The 26,922-nt window shown below is 36.7% G+C and overlaps 2 protein-coding genes across 4 annotated transcripts in view; one reads left to right on the forward strand and one right to left on the reverse strand.

Moving 5' to 3' along the window:
- Positions 1–18,322, reverse strand: part of LOC111141434 (IKAROS family zinc finger 2) — a 154,521-nt gene extending 136,199 nt beyond the window's left edge. For 2 of the 3 annotated variants that reach the window (XM_022494002.1, XM_022493982.1), the window contains exons 1-3: positions 16,946–16,975; positions 15,405–15,453; positions 14,490–14,594 (exon numbers count right to left, since the gene is read on the reverse strand). In XM_022494002.1, the coding sequence (XP_022349710.1) occupies positions 14,490–14,594; positions 15,405–15,438 (139 nt within the window). In that variant the 5' untranslated portion in view covers positions 15,439–15,453; positions 16,946–16,975. Of the gene's footprint in view, positions 1–14,489; positions 14,595–15,404; positions 15,454–16,945; positions 16,976–18,279 lie in introns of those variants that run through there. The other variant, XM_022493993.1, reaches the window with a different exon arrangement.
- On the forward strand, positions 18,215–22,202 carry LOC111138914. The gene is made up of 5 exons (XM_022490952.1): positions 18,215–18,295; positions 18,463–18,599; positions 18,785–18,966; positions 19,415–19,498; positions 21,026–22,202. Exons 1-5 carry the CDS (start codon positions 18,215–18,217, stop codon positions 21,214–21,216), a joined length of 675 nt encoding a protein of 224 aa, XP_022346660.1. The 3' UTR covers positions 21,217–22,202.
- Positions 22,203–26,922: the final 4,720 nt, after the last annotated feature.

The raw sequence follows: 26,922 nt of genomic DNA on the forward strand, positions 1-26,922 counted from the left end.
TCGGGCTACAGAGATTATGTCATTTCCCCTGCCCTCAAGGAGTTTCCAGTCACACAGAGAAGATAAGATGAACACAGGTAAGGGAGTCTCGGTAAAACAAGATAGGAAGTGATAAAGGCTTCCTTGTTTTTAAAGAAGAAATTACTTCTGGATAATAAGGGTCATTTGGCTTGAAAGAATGATTGTACGGTCACTGTGCTCCTTGTAACCCTGACCCAAGAAAAGTTAAACTTGGACATGAAAAGCAAATTGTGTATCTTTAAATGATCTCACTGAGATTTACAAAGATTTCTGTGCCTTTTAACCAAATGACCTATGAGTAGCTGGTTTATACATACTCTGCTATAAAATCTTTTAAAAAGAATATCCACTTTTCTCCTTGATTGTCCACACAATTAAAGGGGAAAAAATGGATCAGACTAGGGCCTGATACATAGTTGAGAATTCCAGATATACAACAGAGGAATGCATTCTGATGTAGGACACACAGCACCATGAGTATGGAATTCACGAAATTATAGAACCATACTGGGAATTCACCAACAGGTTAGTAAACAAGGAAACAAATCCCTGCTAAAAGATCACTCTGGGCCAGGTCAAGAGGGAGACACACCCTACAGTCAAGTCCTTCTGAACTGCCATCCTCACACAAATGAAAGGCATCAGTACTGCGTAATTACCATTTCAATTATAATCGTCACAAACAGAGCAGGTTTATTTGTGATTCGCTTTAATTAGGTAATTTTGGTTTCATTTCTTTAGTAATTGATTTGAATACAACAGAATTAATAATTGCCTCATATCTGCACACACATTTCTTTTGAAACAAGGACTATCTGACAGCACTCAGACAGATGAAGAACAAAAATATCTAGTCAATGATGCAGATATCTTGTGTTTTATTGACAATGCTTTTCACTTCTCTCTTTTTTTTTTAATATTATTACAGTTGTTGATTAAAAGGGATCTCACAGTGTGTCCTTCCTAGAAGACTGTTTAATATAACATGTTTGTGGTATCTATTTCTCAGTTACCTGATTCAAGTTTTTTTTCTTACACTCTTTTTCTCTAACAATAAAATAATAGCTACCATTCTAGTTTACTTCGATGTGCTAGTCACCATTCTGGAGACTTTATCTATATTCTTTCTGAAGCTCACCACTCCTTTGACAAGGCAGATACTAGCACCCCCGTTTTATAAACTGAGATGCTGGGAGATGAAATATCTGACTAGGGGTCACAGATTTGGCATATGATACCAGGGCTCATTTTTATATTATGGAGGAAGGGAAAGAAGAAAATTTATTCAATCCTGTAATTTTTTAAAAAAATATATGCTTATTTTTTTCTAGTGACACATAAAATGCTTAAGTATTGCCAGGAAGAATAAATTCCTCAGGGACTGCTTAAATAAATATTTAAGTTAAAGTTTTAATGAGCACATTGTATGTTAGATGTGAAAGCATTTCAAATGGCATAAAGTGTCTTAAAAATAAAATGTTACTTAGACTTAAAAAATAAGCTTAAAAACAGTTTGTTTTCTTAAGCAAGTTAAACATATACCCTGATCTTGTTTTTATTATTTATGGGCTTAGCAAACCTTTCATTCAACAATAATACATGTGTAAACTTCACCTCATGTCTGATAAATTTTTACTGCAGTATTATCACAAGGTTAATTTTAGAAGAGTGTTCCAGTGGATAAAAGCCAACCTGGGAATTCTAAATCTCTGACAGAGTATGCTCTTAAGAAAGTCTTTTAAAACACTCAGGGCTGTGTCTTAGATACTTTAGGAGGAAAATGGAAAAACAACAGATCAGAGAACAAAAACTGGATGCAAAACCCCATCTCATCTGCTCAATATCAAGTTCCTTCTTCATTGCCACCTCCCAAGGCGGGGGCGGGGGGGGGGGGGGGGGGGAGAAAGCAGAGAAAGTTCTTACTGTTTCTGACAGGACTACAGCTTTCCCTAACTCCCTAAACCCTTTCCCACTGAAGTGAAGTAAAAACGCAGCTGAGGGACAGGAGCAAAGTTTACTGCATTGGTGATAAATCAGAAATACAACCAGTTAAGGTGTCTCTCACACACAGCGTATTACACAATCACTTCTGCAAAGGATAAAAGGAATAGATCAGTCCAAAGTGGGATCATCAGTAATACCACTCTTTAGGACAGCAAGCAACCCTATTCTCGTTCTACCAACCTCCATACTGCTCCCATCGGCCCTTCTCTCCAGACGGAAACCCATAGTTCTCCAGTCCTTCTAACAGTCCACACCCATCATCAACTCTCTGCCTCTCAGATATCTGAAGAAGTAAACTTCTTTCTACTGAATCTCAGTATTTATGATTTATCTTCTACCAGAAACCATTCTCACCTCATTTCCACATCCCTCATCATTCAAACAGGTAGCTATTTTTAATTAGCTTATAAATTCAGATCTTTATTTATACTTTCTGAAAGAAGAAAAAAAGGAGGGAAAGATCCTATTTTTCACTTGCCCTATTCTTCTCTCTGGTAGATCTAGGAACTCCAGTGGGCTTTGTGGCTTGCCCCTCACTCCTGCATTTATCAATTTTATTTTCTTTCTTCTTGAATTAGCTCTTCTGTGTTCCCTTACACTTCACACCTCTGCTCTTCCCATTCATTTGCCTCAAGTTATTTTCACAGGTCCTACTCCCATTAGCAATAAACCACAGTTGTCTTGCTAAAAAACGATGTATCCTTAAAAGATTTAATGTAAACATTAGCAACACTCAGTGGAGTTTTAAATTGATAAACATGAAAAAGACACGAAGGCACTTTTTAAAGTAATCTTGATTATCATATACAGGGTACAAGTTCTAACTCACTCTACTCAGATTTATTTTGGTACCATAATGCTGTGTCTCCTTACCACTGCCAGAAGTACACTGATATGTACACTGTTTACAGCATCTCCTGCTATGAATGAATATCACTCATTAAAAAAATGCAGAGTATATTACTTTATTTGGAAATTCCACTGTATTACAGCAATTAATACCTTCTATCCAGACTAAATTTAAGATAATATTCAAAGAGTCTATAGACACCATTTGTGTATGAAGATACCCTGGCTTCAGTATGTATCATGAATGCCGGAAATCCATTTTCATGACTCTATAATATCTCTGAAATTTCAAGGATAAACCCATGTGATCAGAGCTATGACTAGCTTTTTACAGAAAAGCTTCTAACCTTATTTCTTTGAGAAGATGTCTGACTGAATTAGGGTGTGTTGTCATTTTTTAAAATTATGCAAGTAAAAGATCCTTTGTGAAAGATCCAAATAAATCAGAACTATTTGGGATAAATGATAAAATGCCCTGTTTACCCTCCCATACTCCAAACTGAACTCTATCAACAGTGTGATACTTCTTTCATGTCCTTATTCTTTGCATTCACACATATGCACATACACAAGAGTGCACATAAGGGCACATATGTCTTTAAAATATATATGGCACTTTCTTGTACATATAGTTGTATGAAAGCAATTTTTAGTTAAGCTTCTCTGATTTGCTGAAAAAATACTATCTCTTCAAATTTGTTACCAGCTATCGTATTCAAACTGTGAAACCAACAAAAACTACTCAAATTCATTTAAAAAATTTTATGCAAATAACCTTACTATAATAATAATTTTGTAAAAATAATTCACTTTAAATTATGGGGGTTTTCGGGGGGAGGGGAGAGAAGGGTGTTTCTTTTTTGTTTGTTTTTGTTTCCAAAATACTGAATCCAAAAACTGTCATTAGGTCATTAATGTGTCATAGTTCAGACAGTGCCGTGTAATTCATATTTTGAGAATTTAAAAACAGCAGACACACAGAAAATACCTTTTTTTTCTAGTTTTCAGTTACGTCCAAACAAAATCTATTACTGCTTTCAAATAATTTGTGAACATTCAGCAATATAATAGAATTCATTTCATATTTCAAAACACTATATTTGAATCACTGTTTTTAAAGTATTTGAATTTTAAAGCAAAACCTAAAAATGACTAGGTTTTACTTGTTATAATATTATTTTTTTAAACAAGGATCTTTATGAAAATGGCCATGACAGAAAATATTTCATGTAGTTGTAGAAAAAATGACAACCTCTTTAGAAGTCAACCAGAAATTCTTTAAGTTAATTCAAGGGAAGCAGAGCAATGTGGCATCTTAACACTTCAGAATGTGACCAAGCCCTGCATACAGATATCTTAGTAAGGAGAAAGTAGAGTTGACATAGCCAGGTGTAATAAGAACTATAACTTCCATGATAATAAGAGAGCAATGACAAAAATGTCAAAGGTGTAGACACCCAGAATGTTAATTTATTAGAACGTGACTTTACACTGATTAATTATATGCTCCTCAAAATATCTGGAGTGCATAAGAAAAGTTAATTGAAGCATTTCATTTTGTACATGCTACTAAAATTAGTTTTAAATAAGTGATAGAGAACGGATTTCAAAATTATAAGTATGTAGAATTCAATCTGTAAACTCTAAATGTTCTATCTAAAGATGATAGTAATAAAGATGATGATGGTGACTGTAAAATATTCATGGAAACATTGACATTCACTTAATTCCACTGAACATGACTGTATAGAATCAGAAAACTTAAAAGCTATGTAGAATCTCAGAAATCATCTTTTTGGGGCTAATCTGAAAATTACAAAACCTTTTTTTGAGTGAGACATGATTAAAAACAACACATTCCCAAAGAAAATCACAAGTTAGGATTTCAGAATTATTTCAATACCTAAAAATTAAAGTTTTCAAATTTCCTCAAATAGGTGAGAAACACATTATTTAAATACATATGTGCAATATAATCATAAGTATTTCCTTAATTCAACAAATAATGACTAGGGGCTGAAGAGATAGATAGGGCATGGTCATTTTCCTCAAAGATTCACATCTGAAAAAATCCCCTGATTAGACTCTTTGTAATCAATGTGTGGCCCCAAAGTAAAGCTGTACGGGTAGAGGGAAGGTAGAGGGAGAGAGAGAATCTTAAGCAGGCTCCACGCCCAGTGCAGAGTCTAAGCTGGATTTGGGGCTCAATCTCATGACCCTGATATCATGACCCGAGCTGAAATCAAGAGTCAGATGCTAAACCAAGTCACCCAGGCACCCCAACAAATATTCTTAAATTCACATTCAGTAATTAGGATCACCTTCCTTATTAACTAAACTAAAATACTATAATTTTCTATAAGATCTCATTTGCTATCGTCAGACTACTTCAATGATTTCATGAAACTGATGTAGTGTTTATTTCTCTTGACCTATAATGAGGAGCACTTCTACATCTCCAGCTAACTTAAGGAATCTTTCTTGGGTGGCAGTGCTATTTCCCATCTTCATTTAGAACTGATTTTCAGACCACTTAAATTGTTAACCCTATCACCTATCAACATTTCTTTGAATAGAAGTTTGAATTTATGGTAATAGTAGTTGGGGTATCGTTACAGGCATTATAAGGTTGCTCTTATAGGGTTAGGCTATAAAATCAACAATTAACAAATCCAAAGCAGGAATGTAAATTAACACTAAAGAAAATTGGTTGTAACCTGATTATATGTATTAATGTAAGTTAAAGATGAATCTGGAGGATTTAACCAAGGACACTGAGGGGGAAAAAATGACTCCCAGTATTCTGACTGCACGTATATTCACGGAATCTAAATCCATGTCCATCCAGGGGAGAAGGAATTAGACAAAGGACTTAACCATAATGATACCAACGGCAATGCTATCTCTATTGTGATGCTGAGTATATTAGGCTCTCTTAGTGGGACGCCACTAAACATCTGAATTACATAACTCCTTTTATTCAGATCCTTTGCTCACCCAGTGACCTTTGCTGATCACCCAAAATGATCTCCTCAAGCCAAGTGGAGTGATCCAGATTCTCTATTAGTTGGTTGGGGTTTTTTGTTTGTTTTATTTTTATCAAGGTATAGACATAAATTGGCCTTCTGATTTTAAACACCAATTTTGTAAACTTGTTTAATGTAGGTCAATCCTGAGATACGGATCCACTCTAAGTGTGTGGCCAATCACGTTTCAGAACTTGCAAGGCTTATTATGGCCAAATCCTACATTATAAAAAAATGTCTTTTAATTTTTTGTAAAGATTTTATTTATTTATTTTTCTGACAGAGAGAGAGAGAGAGAGAGCACAAGCTGGGGGAGTAGCTATAGGGAGAGGGAGAAGCAGACTCCCAGCTGCTACTGTCCGTGGGATCTCAGGACATGACCTGAGCAGAAGGCAGACACTTAACGGATTAACCGACTGGCCACCCAGGAAATCCCTATAAAAATTTTTCTTGGGGAAATGTTATTCTGTGGGAACCTATCTTAGAAACTTATTGCATTTTTCTCTCTGTTTCACTGTGCATCTTCAAATTTATACACTTTTGAACACCTCTTGGTGGTAAAAGGTGAGAAGCAATCATTCATCTATAATTGATATAATTCATGGTAAGTATACCACACTTATTTGCTTCTAAATGTAATAGGATTATTGATATTGCAAGTAAAATATGGATTCATTTGGACCCTAAAGACAACATCCTTCTCTACAAAAACCCTTACATATTTTTTGTGCCCCAGCATTAGCAGTGCATCACAAAAAGTAACTCCTTAAGAAATGTTTACTGGATCAATGATTGAAAGATGAAAAATATCTCTCTAGAGAGTTCTGAATCTCCATATACAGGAAATCTCAGATGAAGTATTTTTATCATTAACATTCTCTTGGAATTCTACGGTGTCTTATGTAATCAGCACCTACATTTTTAAGATGGAATTCTGTAATAGATATTTTGAGATAATAAATATACTAATCAGGATGTTTTTAATATCATACTATATCACACTCTAGGTAATCTTACCCCAACAGGCACAGTATTATAAGCTTAAAAAAATTAAGTAGGTACTAAATCATTTTCAAATAATATATATCATGTATGTACATTTATCTTAAAATTTTCAAAAAAGCTCTGACAAAAGTATTAAGTATCTCGGCTATTAATGTGGCAGAACTGGCCAGCATGTAAATAACAAATCATTCCTCATATATCTTAAATTATGTATTTATAAAGAAATAGGTATAGAATAAAGACAAATCATTATAGTAGAATCACTGGAACACATGGTATACATTAGCTTTATGATTTTTTAAAAATAAATAACCATAAAAGTTAAGATATTAAATATGCCACAAAAATTTAAAGAGAAGGGCTGGTATATTTCGTTCAAAATTCGGTGAGTCAATCATATCAACTAATCCAACTTCTGAGGCTAGCATAAAAGGACTCCAATAAGCAAAGAGAGGTCACTAAAACTTATACATTTTAATACAGAATTTTGATTTAATGGGGCAACAAGGAAAATAAAGTCACCGATCAAATGCTGGGACTTACTTAGGGAAGAATTTTTTAGAAATACTAAACAATTGTTAAAGACAGTAGCAAAGTAACCAAATCACAATCTACCTAGTAAGATTTCACTAATTAGGAAAATTCACACTCTAGTCTAATCTGTCCATAAGCCTGATCGCTATCTTCTCCCAAATCCCACAGGTGATTCAGACTCTCTGGACCCAGAAATAAACTAAAGTAAATCTTCTTCTGGAAACCTCGCCAATATTTCCTATCCTCCCTGATGGAACCTACTACCATTTTATCCAATAATCTGAGGATCGTCATCACGAACTTCCTTCTCTCTTAACCCTACTATCCAAGTCCTATCCACTTTGAGCTATGACATATTTCCCAAATCCTTCTCTTCCTTTTTGTCCCCACTACCACTAGATCTCACAACTCCTCACTCAACCACTCCAATAGCTGTTATAAAATACTCCTGCCTCTAGACAGGTCGCCATCCACAACTTTTTTCCCAGAAGTACAGCCAGTGTGATCCCATGACAATCAAAAGACAGAAGTCATCTGCTTTGTTAAATCCCTTGGCTTCCTTGAAAATGAAATCCAAGTTTTCTCCTATACAAGATATTCCATTATCTTGCCCTGATTAATTGTCCAGAGTCATCTCTGGCCTCAAATCCTAGACACCAACCTCACACTCTAGAAAAACCAACTGCTTTTATTTCACAGAATATGTGTTATTTCCCAGCTCCCATTGTGGATGTGTCCTTTATAATGAAAAAGCCCTCCACTTCTCTCCTAAATCCTATTCCTTCAATAAGTTTCAGCCCAATCAGCCTCTCTCTCTAGGAGGATTTCCTGAACTAGTACCACTGTATCCCCATAATAATCAGAACACTAAACATACCATAGTATAATGCCCTGCTTAAATGTCTTTCAAACTAGAGCATGAGCTCCTGGAGGACAGTGTACTTACTCACCTTTGGATTCGCCTTGCAGTGCCTGACACATTAAAGATAGCCTATAAATTTGCTGAATTAATCAATTAAAATGATACAGCAACATGGGAAACAGCTTGAAGTGATAATTATATATTTTAAGCTTACTTCAAATTTAAAACAAATCAATTACCCCAAAATATACAATTAACACAATCAGGCTTGCAATGTGATTAGATACCATCAAATAAGAATTTATGGTACTACCAGAAGCATCAAGTGAGATGAAATTTTAGATGCAGACCTTCTAAGAAAGGACTGATTATGGATATGAATAGGTTTATCTATTAAGTGAACTTTTTCTTTTACCATTCTTAATGACTGGTATCTTTGGAGCACCAAAGGTAAGCAATGATTTTCTTTACATACAACCAAAAACATAAAACTATACTCAGGAACACTGAAACTCTATAAAAAGAGTTTCTAACATACAGACAAATTCCACTTCTTTGTTAACCAGAATCTTCATAGATGTTAAATATCAGAAAGGCTTTCCTTTAATTTTTACTCTAAATTATTAGAAATCCCTGTCTCTGTTCCACATAGTAAAAAGGAAAGACCAAAAGACCTGAATTTCAAGCAGAAATAGATTTGAAAACAAACTCTTTTTATTATGAGTCATTGATCGATGATAAAGTAACTTGACTGCTCTGAGTGAAAGCGGTAGTGATTCTTTCCTGGATCTAAGCGTGCACCAGGAACTGTGCTCAGTATTTGGTGTGTATTATTTCATTTACAGCAGTCCACTGATGTAGGTATGACTTAGCCCTATTCTACAGATGAGGAAACTGGAGCTCAGAGACATGAAATAACATGCCTAAGGTCACACAGCAAGTTGATGGCAAAGCAGGAATTCTAAGACAAGCATGTATAACTCCAAAGCCCATATTTTTAACCACTTAAAATCTGTTGCTCCTGTGCCTCATTTTTCTGTATTATAAAATGGAGTATGGACTCCCCGATCAACTTGGAGTCCACTTGGGGTTCTCCCTCTCCCTCTTATCTCCCCACTCTCTTGTGTCCCCCCACCCTCCAAAATAAACAAACGAACAAACAAATAAAATCTTTAAAAAAAATGGAGTAACTGCTTCCCTCACAGAGCTGTTGGGGAGACTAAGTGAAGTAACACGAATGCATCTAGAGAGTGCTGGATAGTGCCGGACTTCCTATACATACTCAATAAAATATGTTCCCTGTCCTTTTCTCACTCCACTGTTGATTAAACATTTATAGTAAGGAATCTATAGATCCTAATTACTCCTTACCTCTCTCAAAGCATAGATACTCTGAGTCTTGATTAATTCCAAAAGGAAAATATTACTAGATCAATAAATATATTGGACCTAAACAGATATAAAGGGAAAAACCAAAGAAAAACAACACATTCTACCTAAATTTATGACTACAGCCCTGCTATTGATCTTTCAGAACATCATAAGATCAAAATTTTTCAATATTTAAAGTTAGGAGAAAAGAGCATAGGACCCAGAGATCTCAATTCATTACAGCTTCAAGGAAGACTCCCAAAAGACTCTAACCAATCATGTTATATTAAAAAAAAAAAAAATGTACTTCCAGTGGGGAAGACAGATTTGGACAAAGACAGAGGCAATAAGGATAACACCTCTACAGTAAGTTGCCTTGTTTGTTGAAGACAGGACTTCATTCTTATGTTGAAGTAGCCTAAAAATGCCAGGAGGGGGAAATGAGGGGGAAAGAAAAATATAGCAATTCTGCTGTTAATTCCCTGCACATACATATTTCCTTTAGTTTAATTTTGCTTTGTTTTCCTTTTGGTTCATAACCACAGTATTTACCTTTGATAAGTGTAAAGAAATCAAATCAAACTTTCCTCTTAATTTCCCAACAAGTAAAAACTAAATGTATGTTGGGTATACACATAAACCTAAGTACAATTCAAAGCATAGTGAATTTTTATATCAAGCCCATCTGGTGTTATATTAGGGTGTATCCCATGGAAATGCAACCAAGGGTGACTACCAAACTAAGCTACAGAGGACAATTCAAAAAGCTGGTGAGTCCCATAATACAAATGATATTTTAAAAAGTACAAGAGAGTATCTACTTAACAAGATTATCTGCTATCACTCCACCCTAATAATAACCTTCCTTTACTTCTGTAAGACAGTTTTGTCACTAAAACATGGGTCAGTATTGGACATGGTGGGGACCCTGAGATAATGACATTATAGCGAGATACCAGTTAAGTGATCTAACTAACCCACAAGGTACTATCACAGTTTTATGTCCCAATCCTGACAATTCCATCCTTCTGTTAGGGGTCATAAAAGGCCAACTGATCTCTTCAGACCTCCATTTCTACATAAGAAAAATGGAAATTATAATATACTTCTGCTTCACCAGGCTCTAAAAATGGAAACTTGCTAAGAAAAAAAATGAATGTGAAGCACTCGGAAAAGAATAAACTAGATTCCCTGACCTGATTATTGGTCAGAGTCCTGTAAAACTAGAATTACTACTTCTTCCAATTCCATACATGCCACCTGGCCATCAAACTGACTGGTGAATAGTACTGACTGGAAAGTTGATCCATGTAAAAACTTTTAAAGTAATAGCAACAAAATTTGTGTCACAATGTATCTTCATCCCATTAACTATCTTCAAGGAAAATTTACTCATTGGCATTATAAAAGTAGAAGATAAAGATTCATTATAAATATCTGAACCGGAATTTCTTAAAATAGTAAGCAGCATGTATAGATAGAACAGTTTGAAACCGATACTGCAGCAACAATGCAAGAACTGGAACTGAGCTAACCCAGAAACATAAGGAATCACAAAGTAATCTCTTCCAATGGGCCAAAATACAATATGGATTATTTTTATATTGTTCTGTCTGAGTTCTCTGTCTCAGATTCTTAACTTCCAGAGTCTATTTTTAAAATCACTTAACACTGTGTATTTCCAGTAGCCATCAAGGCATATACTGTCATCCCTGACACCGAAGATTGTCAGCAGACTCAATATGTACACTAACGATCTCGGGCAACACTGCCCATCTTCTTATCAAAGGGATCTTATTCCATAATAAAAAGTCTAAAGTTCTCCAAGAAAATTCATTCTAAAACACAGGAAGTAGTTACTGTAAAATGTTAAGATCGGTATTACCCTTTACTTTTTAAGATTGTACCTTACATGCTAAATTTTAAAACCAAAAGCTGTCAGACATTATAACATTTTTTAGTTTTTCCCCAAGTCACCGATGCTCTTTTCTAAAGCACTGTCAAATAATGATAGCGGCTGTCATTATTTTTTATACAATAGCTGGCAGCAAGTTGTACAGACACACGTCTTAGAATAGTCATCAAATAACCCAAACAAATGACTTGGACCTTGTGGTAAAACTGACCCCTTTCCTAAAACCAAAATAAATGGGCTATCACAGGTTAGTGACACTTTACTGCCAGAATGTTACTTTATTAAAAAAAAAAAATCAAAAGTTTTCTTTTATTTTTTTTTCTAAGCTGTTTTAAAATAACTTTCCCCCTCTTACACATACAGTCTTGCCCTTTCCTTGCTGTTCCTGGAGGCTATCTTATTCTATCATAAAGGTGTTCCCATTTACTTTTGGCTTGAATACTTTCAATCAAAATCGCAATTCTGTTTTTGGACACAACAGCCCTTCAGGAAGTATATTTGAAGATATTAAAAATTTTTTTTCAGAAAATAAATAAGCTATTTTCATTTGATAAAGTTCAACAATGCATTTAAATGGATTTAGGAAAACCAATCATCTCAGACACAAGTGATTTGACAGCGCACCCCCACCCACACACACAAATTCTTCCAAGTTACAGAAAAACATTTGAGTGAACCGATTTTAGGTCTCTTGTTCTAAGTAAGAGACAAGAGTCCCTCTTTACAACTATTTGCTTGAGCAATCTAAAATGCTGATATTCTCCTAGATCTAACAGATCTAACAGAAAGGAAAAATGGGTATCTTCTCCATCTAACACCGAAGTGGGTAACCTAGATACTGTAAAGAGAGGCTACATAAAGGATGCAACAGACAGCTCTGAAGTGAGAGCCAAATATTTCACCTGCAACTCTTCGGAAAAGAACACAAAAACGCATGCAGCTTAGCCAAAAACCGTATCAACATGGAATTGCCACAGGCTAGTAAGTTTGGGGGAAAAACAAAACAAAACAAAACAAAACTCTACCAAACGTAATTTTACTGTTGTTGGTTGGGTGAGAAAAGCTCAAATGTGAAAAGCACAGCTCTTGTTTGTTCAAATTGATCATGCCCACAATCTGCAATGTTTACTTAAAATAAATGGGTGAGCTGCTTTTTGGAAGAGTACTTGCAAAACCAGAATCAAATTCACAAGGAAAGGAGCCAATTAACAAGCATTTTCTTGCTGATATTCTAGTGGTGGCTAGGGGATGATAGCTAAAAGTCGATGATTACTCAAAGTTTCTCAAGTTTCCAAAGCCGATAGCTACATATTAAGCTAAGAGAAATTTTCCTACCTATCTTTACTCTTTAGGAAATGAAACAAAAATTATCAGAGAAATAAAAATCTATTCTAACAAGGAACTAATAACATTAAATGTTAAAATATAAAAATTGGACTGCCTACACTGAAGTAGTAGTATAACTTTTGTCAAATTATAGCCAACTAGCCAAAAAATAAATTAATGCTACAAGATCCATCATATGAGATTAACACTATAATGTAATATACATTCAGTCACTCACTATTAATTTTTCTTTCTATGTGATAAAGGAATTTTAACAACTTCCAGAATAAAATCTCCTAGGAAATACTTCCCATTAATAAAAAGAAAACTTTTATATAAGTAAATTCATATAGTTCAATCAAAACATCAAGTCAATAGCTAGAATCACTTAACATTAATGAACTACAAAATGTATTCAATAATACTTTATATACTTTTGCTTACACTTCAGAAGTCTTTACTATTTACAAAGCTAGTAGCTTTAGAATAAGTTCAAGTTTTGAGAACTATTAAGAGAGAAATTGAAAGAAAATACGTTCTTTCTGGGTAATCAGAATTAACCTGAGAATATGTTCATAGTTTAGCAGCTGATTCAGTTTCCTTTAGTTTTTAAATCTTTGTTTAAAAAAAAGGAAAGAAACTGCCTTTCCTTCACAGATCACCCAAAGAGAAAACTTTTAAATTAGGTTATATTTACATAGAAGTCAGATGCCCTTTCTAGACAAGAATCTAACACATACAAAAGTATAAGGGAAACACAAGATTTCAAATTATGTTTGAAGAGGAGTAACAGACCATTTGCACTTAATAACTAAACATTATAATTAAGAGAAAACCAACCAAAGTCTTAATGAAGTACTTTGTCTTCTGTCACGGACAGATATAAATTGCTCTTTTATTACACAAAAACAATGTTTATTACATCAATGAATGACTCTTTCTCAAAAATAGTAGCCCAAACTTGTCTATTCCTGCAAGTTAAAAAGATCCTTCCTAATTTTCACAGCTCTTCTCCGGACAGTCTAAAACAAAACGCTTTCACTTTGTTAAAGAAATGGATTTAAATCAGGTCCATAAATTTTCAATTACACTTCACTTCCAATGCTTTGGAGGAGAAATTTGCACATAGTTTAAAAAAAAAAAAAAAAAGTAACACTGCAACTCTACCACTGATGGATTAGCTTTCTACCAAGGCAATATAAAATTCTTTTTTTTCTTTTTCCTATGAAGAGTCCTTTGGAAGTGACTTGTTTCTATATTCTTTTATCCAACAACAACAACAAATCTAGTCATAAACCTGGCAAGTCAAAACAATAACCAGCAAAGTCTAACATTTCTTACCTGATACAGGTAAGCACCAGCTCCCAAATGCCACCTTGGGATAGGTCAGACTAGTAAGCAGGCTCATGTTTTATGATACTAGAATGAACAGGAATAAATCTGGGTTGTTCTTTCTTTAGCAAAATCTATGGCAGCAGCTACACCACAATAGGAGAGGACCCCAAAGACCTAACAAATTCAAGTGTGTCGCTAGAGAAATAGGAAAAAAAAAAAAAATCATAAAATGAAGACTTACTGCTTGTCATGTGACCTGGTGAGGCATGCTGTCCATTGGGTGTGCTTGAGGTGAGGTCAATTGCCACATTGGAGTGCTCCCTTTCAGGTGAAAGCTCATTGTCACCTGCTTTCACAAAATAAAATCTTTTGGTCTCTGTTCATGGTCACATAAAATCTAATTACCAACTTTGCTTCATACATGCAGAGGCATGCATAGCCTTGAAATTTTAATGTTCCATATTTTCCCCTTAAAAGAACTATAATTTAGAAATATATAGCAAATGAATGAAATAATGAAAAACCATGACCAGCCCACAAAAAAAAATTACAAAATTTGATTATCACAATAATCTTAACTGTAAAATAAGGGCAATTGGAAGTGTTGATTTCTAAAGTATTTTTCTGTTGAAAAAAACAAGTTTTCTTTTAACATCTGATTTAACCATTAAGCAGAGAGTATTTATAGTGAGCATTTTCCAAAACGCTATCAGAGAGCTGGATGTTTAAAAGAAAAGTTGGCTAAGAAAAAAAAAAAAAAGGTCAGCTTCAGGAGCTTTCACATTATGTGTCAGAAAAATTAGGTTACAGAGTAGTAAATATTCGGTACACGCCATATTAGTAGACATATATGTAACCTGACTTATTCTAAACTGAGAGTAAAGTAAATGAAAAAACTCCAGTGCAAAAGTGTTGATCTGCTAAGCTACTTACTACTGACCAACATACTATCATTAATAGAGAGTTAGGTATATTCCTGTGTTTCCTTCGTTTTGGCTCTATGCTATTATTTTCTCAAATTCATTTAAAGGTGAAATTGTGAACAGACAGAAAATAAGAGTATAGAATTCTTGATGAAAACGTAATTCAGAAATAAAATACAGGTAACAAATGTAATTTTATTACCAATAACAAATTAATGAAAATGAATACTTACACGGTATATAGCCATCAATAGCCTCTGTTTCCATAGTCAAAGTGCAGTGCTGCAATACAAAAGATGATATCCTTAACACAATGATTCCTTTCAGTATCTGCCATTAAATGCTTAACTTATTTGAAGCTCCAAGCGGTTAGCCCATGTTGCTGCTCCTGCAACCTGGGCCCAAGAAACATACTACAGTGTACTGTATGTGCTCATTTGCAAGTCACTGAACTCTTTCTGCAAATGATCTGATTCCTGCTGGAGATAGGATAGGAAAGATAAGTGTGCTGTGAGATGGGCTGTAGCGAGAAAGGAATAACTCTCTTAATCAGAATTTACTTGAAGAAAAAATAGTGAGGGTACGCCTCAAATGTGCCAGCTTTCACTGGGATTTAAGTATTTTGCCATTCACTACTTCCCACAATCACACTGCAGTTTGAGGACTTCCCTGGTATACAGATAGCTCTATTCACAATTGTTGCAAGTTGGTTCATCATGTTCTAATAGGGAGGGGGGAGGACAAACAAACATAAGAAAACAAAACAAAACAAAAATTTAGTGCCCCAGTGTGTCTTGAAAGTCTCTGCAGCAGTCGCCCTATTCCCAGACTTGTATTGACATTTTAGCCTACACGAAGTTCTGTGTAAGCACCTGTTCAATGTAACCTTAATTTCCTGCCACACCAAGGTTGGATACAAACGCCAAACCAAGTTAATACATTCTGATTTTTAAAATTTCATAAACTTTTTGCTCTTAGGAAGGGAATCACTTTTTTAAAGTTTGGGGAATTATTTTCATGCACCAATGACACAAACAAGAACTTAATTCTCAGAAACAAAAGTAAATTGTATGAGATGACACCCCCTAGCTTTGATTTCACATAATGAAAAGATCGATAAGCTAACTGTATTCTTTGAAGGAAAAAGTTTAAAGAATTGACATGTCCTGAGGAGATTTTTACTTATTTTTTTTTCCTTTGGCCCTGGTCCTTTTTGCCTTTAGTTTCAAAACTCTCACTGCACCAGCAGCTAAATTATTCACAATGAGCCATTTCTGTATTGATCGCCAAGTATATTTAGCCCTGGCTCCTGGAATTTCTCCATTACTTACTGGAAAACAGGCAGCTTCACTTCTTGTCTCCAAAACCACTTCCCTTCTCCCTCCCCTCCCCTTCTTCACCACCACCCTCCCCACCCCCCCAAAAAAACTTTTGTTTCTTTCTTTATGGAATAATCAGATCAAATTCCCAACTCAGTCACTACATAGCACTTAAATTTCAACCTGCTGTACTGTTACCAAATTCTTTCAAATTATGATTACATAAGGCTTTCAAGAAAGGCATCCGTAAAGTTTAAAAGGGGGGCAGTTTCTTCGGATATTTTACAAATGAGTTTATCTCTTTAAAAATGTACACATTTAACACACACATATTAAAAAGAAAGAAACGTCAGGAAGAAGCGAAAGAAGTCTGCCCCATCAATGAAATGATTATTAACCCTCAGAGAAGGAAAGAAAGAAAAAGAAAAGGAGAAAGAGAAACGAAATGTACATACAAAAGAAATTGTCCTTTGATTAAAAAAGATTCATCACCATTTCCAGCTCTGTCGGGAGATCTCAGCTTCTTCTAACCCCTCAAAGAGGAGGTGACAATGTCGGGCTGAAGATAAACGGAGAGAGAGAAAAAGAAGTTTTTTGTGTTTCCCCCTTCTCTCTTTCCCTCCCTTGCCCCTCCAAGCCAAGCCCCCTGCAGAGTTCAAGGCGAGGAGGAAGGAAAAGCACTTTACAGGTGGGTCATTCCGAGCCCAAATCCTGCAAACAGATCGGCTGATAAACAAAACCAAGAAATGAGAGAGAAGGAACACCCCCCTCTCCTCCTCCTCCTCCTCCTCCTCCTCCTCCTTCTACCCCTCCCCCTCGTCCCTTTGGGATGGTCTAGTAGGAAAAGTCACTCAGGAATGGCACCACGTACTTTCAGGAAAGAGGAAAAAAAAGGGGGGGGGGGAGAGGTCAGTCAGTGCTACAGCAATGAGATTAACAAGAAGAGAAAAAACTTGATCCACCGGTTCCTTAAGAATCGACCAAAAGCTAAGGCAAGAAAACTGAAAGAAAAGGTGGGGGGGGGGGGGGGAAAAGGGGGAGGGACAGCCGGAAAAAACCAGGGAGGAACCTAGGCCAACTTCACAGGACTGTTTTTCGCCCTTGGAAAAAAAAAAAAAAAAAAAGGAAAAAGAAAGAGAAAGAGAAAAGAAAGAAAAGATAAAAGAAGAAAAAATAAAGAAAAGAAAAATAAATAAATCTTAATTCCATCTCTTTCGCCCATACTAGAACCTGTCAAAGTGATTTAACTGCTGCCTTTTTACATGTGTCATACCAGGTTTTTTGCTTTTTAAAAAATTCCAACAAGGATCTGAATATTACCTTCTACCAGGACAGCTACAATTTATTCCAAGCTACCCAATCTTTCTTGGAATTCAAGTTAAAACAAAGCAAAACAAGTCAAAATCCATGACAGCTACAGAGATGAGAACTGATTAATCGATTAACATCCCCGAAACACATTACGAGGAGGGGAAGATAAATTAAGGTAGAGGACATCATCTTCAACCCGATTCCCTGAGCGTCCTTTACAGAAATCATTATCCTAATCATAACCACAATCCATCCCGCCCAGAGAAAAATATCTACATTATTATTATTACTGGTTAACAGCAACAAGTCATTTGATCACATCACAGTGCAAAACGAGATGCTATATAATTACACTTAACTTTGAAAACACTCCCCCCCTTTGCAAATCAGATACACATATTTATATATAATCTATGAATCAGAAGACAAATAAAACAAGAGCTGTTCTTCACCACGCAAAAGCCAAGCGGAGATTTACCTCAGCAGTGCATGCAGTAAAATAATCCCATCACCCTTTTGTTTGTGTTTACTGTTAGTGTATCCTCTCTCTTTCTTTCTTTCCTGTGCCTAACGTGTGTTTGTGCACTGCAGTTGGTGGTGGAAACTAAGGCAGTGGATCTGTAGCTAAGGGTAATCCTGTTTTTACTTCCTCCATCTTCAGCGAGGAGCAGGGTTAGCCCGGGACAGCTGGTCAAACCCCGAGAAACCGATCCGCCGGAGCCCGAGCACATCTCCCCCGCTGGCCGGGCTCGCGCAGACGCCCGCGGGCGGAGGGCGGGCTGTCGACGGCGGCGGGCGGCGGGCGGCGGGCGGCGGGCGGCGGGCGGCGGGCGGCGGGGCCCGGGGCGCGGGCAGGCGGACGCGCGCGCGCGCGCGTGTGTGCGTGTGTGCGGGACTTGGGCGCCTGAGCCTGTGCGTGTGCGTGTGTGTGTGTGTGTGTGTGTGTGTGTGTGCGCGCGCGCGCGTGCGCGCGGGGTGGCGAGGGCGCGTGTGCGCGTGTCTGCGCTCTGGGCCGCTCGGCGCGCTCGGCAATCGATTACAGGACAAGTGCTGCCCGGCGGCTCCGCGACGCGCGCACTCCCTCGCGCCCACCCGCGCGCCCGGCTGCGTCGTCCCCTGCCCTGCGGCCCCCCAGACGGCGGACCCCGCCCCAAAGGGGGACCAGGTAACCTGCTTCCGAGAGTGCCATGGCGACACCCCACCCGCTCCCCCCAAGTCTTAATAAATCTCACGTTTTCTGCCAGCTGGGAAAGAAGGATTGGAGCGGTAAGGGGAGGTTCATTTCGGCCGCTTGAAGTTTTCTTTAAAACTGGGATTTGTGACGAGGCCGGGCGGAGGGAGCGGGACGATGATCCGGGCGCCCGACGCGGAGCTCAGGCATCGGCGTCCTGGCCGGAGCCGGGGTGTGCGCGTGGACCCACCCACTCGGGCTTCGCAATAAACTATGCGGTACAGTTCAGAAAACGGCACCGGGGAGACCAGGACACGAATCAGGATGAATTGAGGGAATGAATTGAGAAGGAAATTCAGGTCTGAGATGAAGCTCAACTATTTTGAAAGTGCTTTGCAGTGCAAGTTTAAAATTAGAGTGTTGACTTGCTTTTACTCCCCAGGGCTTGTGCCGCATTCACCAAAGTCAAAGGAGCGGGTGAGGGTCCAAAAAGTTGGTCCGGGGGAAGTGTCGCCGTCACTACCAGGTACAGCCCAGCTTTTTTATTTGGGAAAATCGTCTGTGGATCGTCATGAAAAAAAGCAAATGCATATTTCGTCTACAAATAGTAGCATTTAGTATTTAACTTGACCACATTTGCAAAAAGAGGGAATAGAGGCTTCTATAATTAAAGGGAAAAGGAAAATGAAAGGAGCTGAAAATACTGAACTGTGTAGTCTGGGTGGCTTAAGTTTGAAAACACATGAAATTATCAGGACTGCCAAACAGCATTTCTGAGAAACCATATCACAGATTGTGAAGAAAATCAATGCCGAAAGAGTTAGGAGGAGGCTTCGTACTCCTACTCCTTTCAAGAATCCCAAAAATAGTTGCTGAGTTTGGGTTTTGTTTTTTTTTTCACCCCTGCTGTGGAAAGAAAAATGCTACACTGAAAATAAAATCATCAACTATATCTTAAACACTAGTCTGTAGGTCTATAAAATTTTGGACCGTGTCTTTTCTTTGGATTTTGAGGTGGGGAAGGAATTCATTCACCTTAATAAACACCGAATAATGGATACCATGGGACTTGTGTAATAACTATATTTAAGTTGTATAATGAATTACTTAAGAGTTTATTTCATGCATTGTATTTTTTAAAAACTGTACAAATAGGCTCGTTTTTAAATTATGGAAAATGAAAGTTGGTGCCATAGTGCAAACAAGATTAATCAATTTTCATTGGAGAACAAATCATTTGGACTTAGATCAGCAAGAACAACTTTATGACAGTTTTAAGTAAAATTGCAGGTCCTGTGACTTATATATGTTTTTTCTCCCCTGTGAATTATATATTCGTAAGGCAGATTTTTGTGGGTTTTTTTTTAAGCCTAACTATTATGTAAATAGAATTAATTTTCCTGAAGTCATATTTGGAAAAGACTGAAATTAGAATTCCACAAGTCATTCTGATCATCCCAGTAGATAGCAAGGGTTTTAATCTTAAATTATCTTAGAAAATTGGAATGTTCGTTCTATATAAATTACCAATATATAAGGGGAAACTTAACTTCCCTGAATTGCCACAACTCCTTCCTAAAAATTAAGCCTGCGTTTAGGTATCTGCAAAGTAATGGAAGTCCTTGGAGAAGATGAATTAAAACATATTCAAAATTAAGATGAAATATCTGGATATTTTAAGCAGCCTAACTGCTAGTAGAAGAGGGTCCATTGTGAAGTCTTAAGGAACCATCCTCAAATTTCCCAAAGCTACCAAAGCTGGAATAGCCCATACCCTTAGCTGGTTGGAGCTTAATTTAGCTCCCTTGAAAGCCTATCCTTTTCATGAGTTACTTTCATTGGCTCCAGAATCACCAGAGGCACACACTCTCCCTCTAGTGGCTAAGCATTCAGACACTTTACATTTGGTGGCCAAGAATGGGGGATTTAGGCAGGAGTAAATAGCTCCCAAATTTTAGAATGGCAAAGATCATATAACCACTTGTGAGAATTAGACCATTTGGGGAAATTTTTCCCGTTTTTTTAACATCTTGTGTTTCTTTCTCATTTGCAGATCATGGTATGTCCAACTCACCCCAAAGAAGTCAAGGTTATGTTTACATACTAAACCAGGGGTTCTATTTCGTCCTCTGCAGTCGAATAATCCTGGCTCTGAGACTCACAATTGTACATGTAGAAAGGAACCTTTGTATAAACTTTAGTAATTCACTGCGTTCACAGTTTTTCTCTACAGTATTTTTATAGTGGTTAGAGGATGTATTTATTTCCATTCTTTGCTGTAACTACTCCACACACATTTTAAAAGTACGTATATGGTTATACTATGAATAAAAATGTATCACTAGGGAAGTGCAGTACCATATAAATATTCACTTTGGGAGATTAGCGAGGCGGTGGGAGAAAACATACCCTCACCCACCGTTTTTCAAATAGCTGCTTCTTTCTCATTTCTTTTTGTCCCATCCTAACCGGAAACTGTGCCTACCCAGTGCCAACCCTTATCTTAGCTTTTGCACATTTCTTTCATTATACAACTTGTAAATTTTTTTATTTGTTGAGATTGAAAAGAAAATATGTCTCCCCCACTAGAATGTCATCTTTTTAAGAGCAGAGATTATGTCTGTCCTGCTAACAATTTTTTTCTCAGAACTAGCACAGTGTTTGGCACATCAATCCTCAATAAACTTTTACTAAATGGATGAATGTAGAGCTAATCACATATTCACCTAGCTTTGTGTGTTAAACTGTTTTTAAGGGACAAAAAGTATAGGATAACAAAGATATATTCTAATTCCATAAAGATTTTGGTCAAGTCTTGACTCATAAGTAATGTTACAAACATCATTAACAGGTCAACTCTCTGGCTTATGTTCATGTGAAGAATGTGAATACGTTCATAGATAATATAACTTTTATAAATATAAAGAGGAATAGTGGTTAAAATTGCATATCAAATATAATTTTGTGTAAAATGCCTTTATGTTACTGCTCTGTTTCATAAACAAATTATTTCATGTTAATGCCTGATAATTTATAAACTAGGTTCACAAAGAATGCAACAGTTTATTCTGTAATCACTAAATGCAATTAGCAAAAGAAACTTTTTAAAAGGCAGTGTAGCTAAAAGATACATTATGAAGTATTTTGTTTTCTTTTGATGGCATGTTTCATCTGTGTTAGATTTAAAAGCCCTAGTACCCTTTAAAGAAATTTTAATAAAAGTGAATTTGACAAAAATTTGTTCAAGGAATTCATTCCATGTTTTTAACTTTTGATTTTGTTTTTTAGCAGAGGGCAAGAGGGAACATTCTAAACATTGTAATACTTTTCCTAATATCACAGGAGAAATTTTTGGAAATTAATTATATATTAATTATTTTTATTTAGATGGCTTTGTTGTGCAGATATAGAACATAATCACCCAAAGTAGGTTCCCTAAAGTAACTTGAATCTCTGAAAAAGTTAAAATTAACAAGCACACAGCACAGTGTTTTAAAACTTATTGCTTGTTTTATTTTTGTCAGGTGTTGTTCTCTTTGAAGTGGTGTTCTCTTTTAAGCGGGATATGGGACAATGGTCTCATAGTCTCCTGTCGACCTAGACTGCCACTATGAAGAAGCAAGCAAGCCAGAAATAGAACCATAATTTCAAAGAAAACATTTGAAGATACCAAATCCAGTTCATATGTAAGGCATACTAATACCTCCCTGAGTACACTGGTAATCTGGGGTCTGTCTGTGTGGCATATAAGTCCCATATGGTTAGGGTCTTCTCATTGCATCCACACTGAACAGTAGTTTCTTTTAACAATTCTTAAGAATGTCACTTTGCAATTAGAGATAAGGCTCTTGTACAAATACCCATGTCCCTAGAAAAGGTAACTTTATGACTTAAATTCACACTTTGATAGAATAATATCAGATTTCTTCTAGAGAGTATGTTTTGATGTAGAACAGAAGATAAGCTATCTCTATCCCACATGAGAATTATAAATTGTGGGAGTTAAACTTAGACCAAGAGGGTGAGGACTGAAGAAGTTTCTGAATAAAAAATGAAAGAACACACTTTTAAAGATGCCATCAGAATATATCAGAGTTGCTTTAGAATGCAGATGTGTGGGCACCTGGGTGGTTCGGTGGGATAAGCCTCTGCCTTCAGCTCAGGTCATGATCACAGCGTCCTGGGATCAAGCCCCACATCAGGCTCTCTGCTCAGCAGGGAGCCTGCTCCCCGCCCCCGCCCCCCGCCTCTCTGCCTACTTGTGATCTCTGTCTATAATATAAATAAATAAAATCTTTTTTTTTAAAGTGCAGATGTGTTCAGCATTTGAGGAAATGAATTCTGTTAATGCAAAAATCAAGGAACTTTGAGGCGGGTCAAGGGTAGATAGCTGATGCTCAAAAAACAACTCAAAAAGGCATTGAGGAGAACATTCTTCTAAAACACCATAACATTTATGGACACAAAAAAGTGTAATGAGGTTATTGAACTCTCCAATAAAATGTTAGCACAAGAGAAGAAAAAGACTATTCAACTTTGAAGACACAGCTTTTAAATAGAAAGGATAATAATAAGGAGAACACATTGTCTATGAGCATTAATTTAGATACAAAATATTAAATACCCTCTGGGGATAGGAATTTAACTTTGGAATTGGTAAGTGAAATGAGGGCATGTTAGTCTAAAGATCTATAATACCAACAGATTCTGCTAGAGATATCTGTAGTCTAAAGCAGATGATAGGTTACATCTCAAGGGAAAGACTTGGTAGCTTAACCAGTGCCAATAGGAGTGTGATCCTGTTTTATTTTGTTTCTTTTTTTAATCCTGTGAAAAGCTCATGGAATACATGTCCAGTTTTTGTGAAAAGCCTCAACTCATTGTAAACTGAAATTGTTTCACAGTATAGCCGAGTCTAATCACATGGTTAAACAATCCTATGTAGACTGAAGAAAATAGAAGAACACATTACCAACAAGAAAGTGAAGGAAAGAATCCTGGGATTCAATCTCCTCCCTTTTTATGGCCAGATGGTGACAACCTAGGGAATTAAAAGCCACACAGGGATAAAAATGGGGAGCCGTTTCCTGCCTGATAACTCTGAAAGATGGCTGTGGTTTGGAAGAGGGAAATTAATCAAAGAAAGGTCATTTACAGGTAGTAAAGTCAAATGTCACCTCCCCCAATTCTCATGACTTGTGGTTTAGAGAAAGGTTAGCTTAATATAGAGGTTAGTGTGGCATTCTGAACTGTCTCAAGACGTGATATATGAGAATATCACCATCAGTTCCCCTCCCCCAACAGCAATGTTCAGGCTTCAAAAAGATATTTAAAACTTGACGTCATAGTGAATTACTAGACACCTGGGAAAGTCCCACTTAATAGACTAAGGATATTGTCAAAAGTCCTATAAACCGCATTCCAGAAACAGCCTTATTGAAGACTATGTTTTTGAAATATATAGTTTTTTAGAAATCCTTATGCAAAATCTACAGCACTTTAGATTGGTGGTATAACTGACTTTAATGTACTATCATCAGTGGGACAAGCTATATACCATCATTACCATTATAGGCATTTACTTTATGCCAAGCATCATGATAAGCATGTTACATGCATCCTCATTTAACCCCCATATTCAACCTTAAGAGAGAATATTAACCCCAATCTTCACATGAAAAAATTCAAGTGTGGATACATTATTATCTTTTCAGGATAGCATAATGTCAGAGCTGGACTCAGAAACATGTCTTAAATTCTAAAAAGCCCATAATAATAACCATTGTGATGTATTTATCGATCATACAGAACTGTTGCTGCAGTTAACTTGAGCCCTTTGGGTAACTGCTGTCCAATATTGAACCACTTGGTAGAAAACCCAAATGTCCACAATGTTCTTAGAAGTGTATTCAAATGTGGTATCCACATAGAACACTACCAGATCCAACATGACCTATTTGACATCTAACACTTTAACATCAGATATCCATTGGTACCTTCTTCCTTGAGCTCTTCTGAACAAGTGAATGACATGAGAGAACCACTGAGAGTGAATTAAAAGGTAACCACCCCATAAAGAATTGAGTATCAATTAATGGTGACAAAGAGAGATAGACAAGATCTTAACTTTAAATTCTGGATCACCAAGCATATTTGCACTTTTCTTTCAAAGGGATTGCTTCTGGTTCATTGCTCCCAAAAACATAAGCATCACACTCCTTCCTTTTGTAGACTTACTTCACCTATGTGTGCAAAGAATGAATGACTCAATTTGTGTAGTGAACATTGTGATTTTAAATGGTTATGGTATTCTTAAATGACATTTTGAATTCAAGAAACAGATTTTTTTTTTTCTAGTGGAGAGCAACTCTCAGTTTATAGTAAAGGTCAATTTGAACATTTTGCTAGGATCCATAAAACAAAGCCTATGAGATTAGGATTTTTCTCTGTTTTAATTTACAAATTGACTACTGGAATAGAGATATAAAACTATACTGTTTTAATTCAGTTTTTCTATCCCACTTCTCATAGGTAATAGGAGTTACATATTTGTTCTCTCATAGCAGGGTGTTTTTTTTTCCAAAAACAAAAAGAAACAATACCTTTATTTGATAACAGATATACTATTTATGAAGGAAGCTGATTGGTGGCTTTGGGGGAAATTTGTTTCAGGACATTTTGAATGACCTGTCCTAAGGCAGGTTCCCAAAACATCTTGAAATAGCCAAAAAATGAAATGAGCAAGGGGTCTGATAATATATTCTTTTTAAAAAAAAATATTTTATTTATTTGAGAGACAGCTGAGCAGGTGGGGGGTTTTGGGGGGGTCGTTGGGGAGGGACAAAGGGACAGGCAGACTCCTCGCTGGGTGCAGAGCCAGATGGGGGCTCCATTCCAGGTCCTGAGATCGTGACCTGAGCTGAAGGCTGATGCTTAACCAACTGAGCCACCCAGACACACCATTCATAATATATTCTTTCTTTTTTTTAAACTTAATTTAATTTTTTTTTCAGTGTTCCAGTGTTCAGTGTTCCAAAATTCATTGTTTGTGCACCACACCCAGTGCTCCATGCAATACATGCCCTCCACAATACCTGCCACCAGGCTCACTCCACCCCCCCACCCCACCCCTCCAAAACCCTCAATAATTGGACATCTCCTGATACCTATGTTTGAGAATAAGTACCTACAGAAGATTCATTAAATAGTCAAATAGGAATCCCTTCTCTTCATAATCCATTATATCTGAGAGAGGGGTACCCTTCTCTCAAGTCTTTGGGAATATTGCTTTCAGAGTTCATTCTTGATGTGGTGATGGACACTGCAGGCTATAAGCCTAATACCATTAGACAGTCTTTTACACATAGAATGCTTTGGTCAATTCCAAATCCACCATTAGCCACTTGGTGATATTTTCACTTTCCTTGTCATTTTCCTATGTGGAGAGAGTATACTTAACAACTGTTTTCCTTTATGTAAATGATATTTCTAGGTTTCATACAGCCGTGTTTTCTAAGTTTAAATATTTTTAGTTGTCCTAGGTGCACCCATAAACTTGAATTTCTGTAACCCCACATGGCTAAAGGCCAGACCTTGCAGAGTGAAGCTCACTAAGATTATTCCATTTTGCACGTGTACATGAAATAAGCCACCTAAATGGACCATTCAGAGATCTGAGAGGAAAACCGAGGGATCTAAGAAGAAGAAAGAAAGAGAAACAACAACAAATGCTGCCTGTGAGAGCGACAGCAGGAAACAGATCGGAGTCACTGAGGGGAGTGTGAGGACACAAAGAGGCCATGAGCATAGAACAATAATCTCGATGAATTCGGCTATAAAAGGAAAGACAGTGGCTAGAAGCTGGAGGAGAAGGAGGTGGGGTCGAGCGAGGTTTTGTTTTTTAAGAATTGAGCATGCTGATCAGAAAAGGTCAATAACAATTTAGAGATC

Source organism: Enhydra lutris, unplaced genomic scaffold (assembly GCF_002288905.1).
Source record: "Enhydra lutris kenyoni isolate GAN:26980312 unplaced genomic scaffold, ASM228890v2 scaffoldscaffold1, whole genome shotgun sequence".
Lineage (NCBI taxonomy): Eukaryota > Metazoa > Chordata > Mammalia > Carnivora > Mustelidae > Enhydra > Enhydra lutris.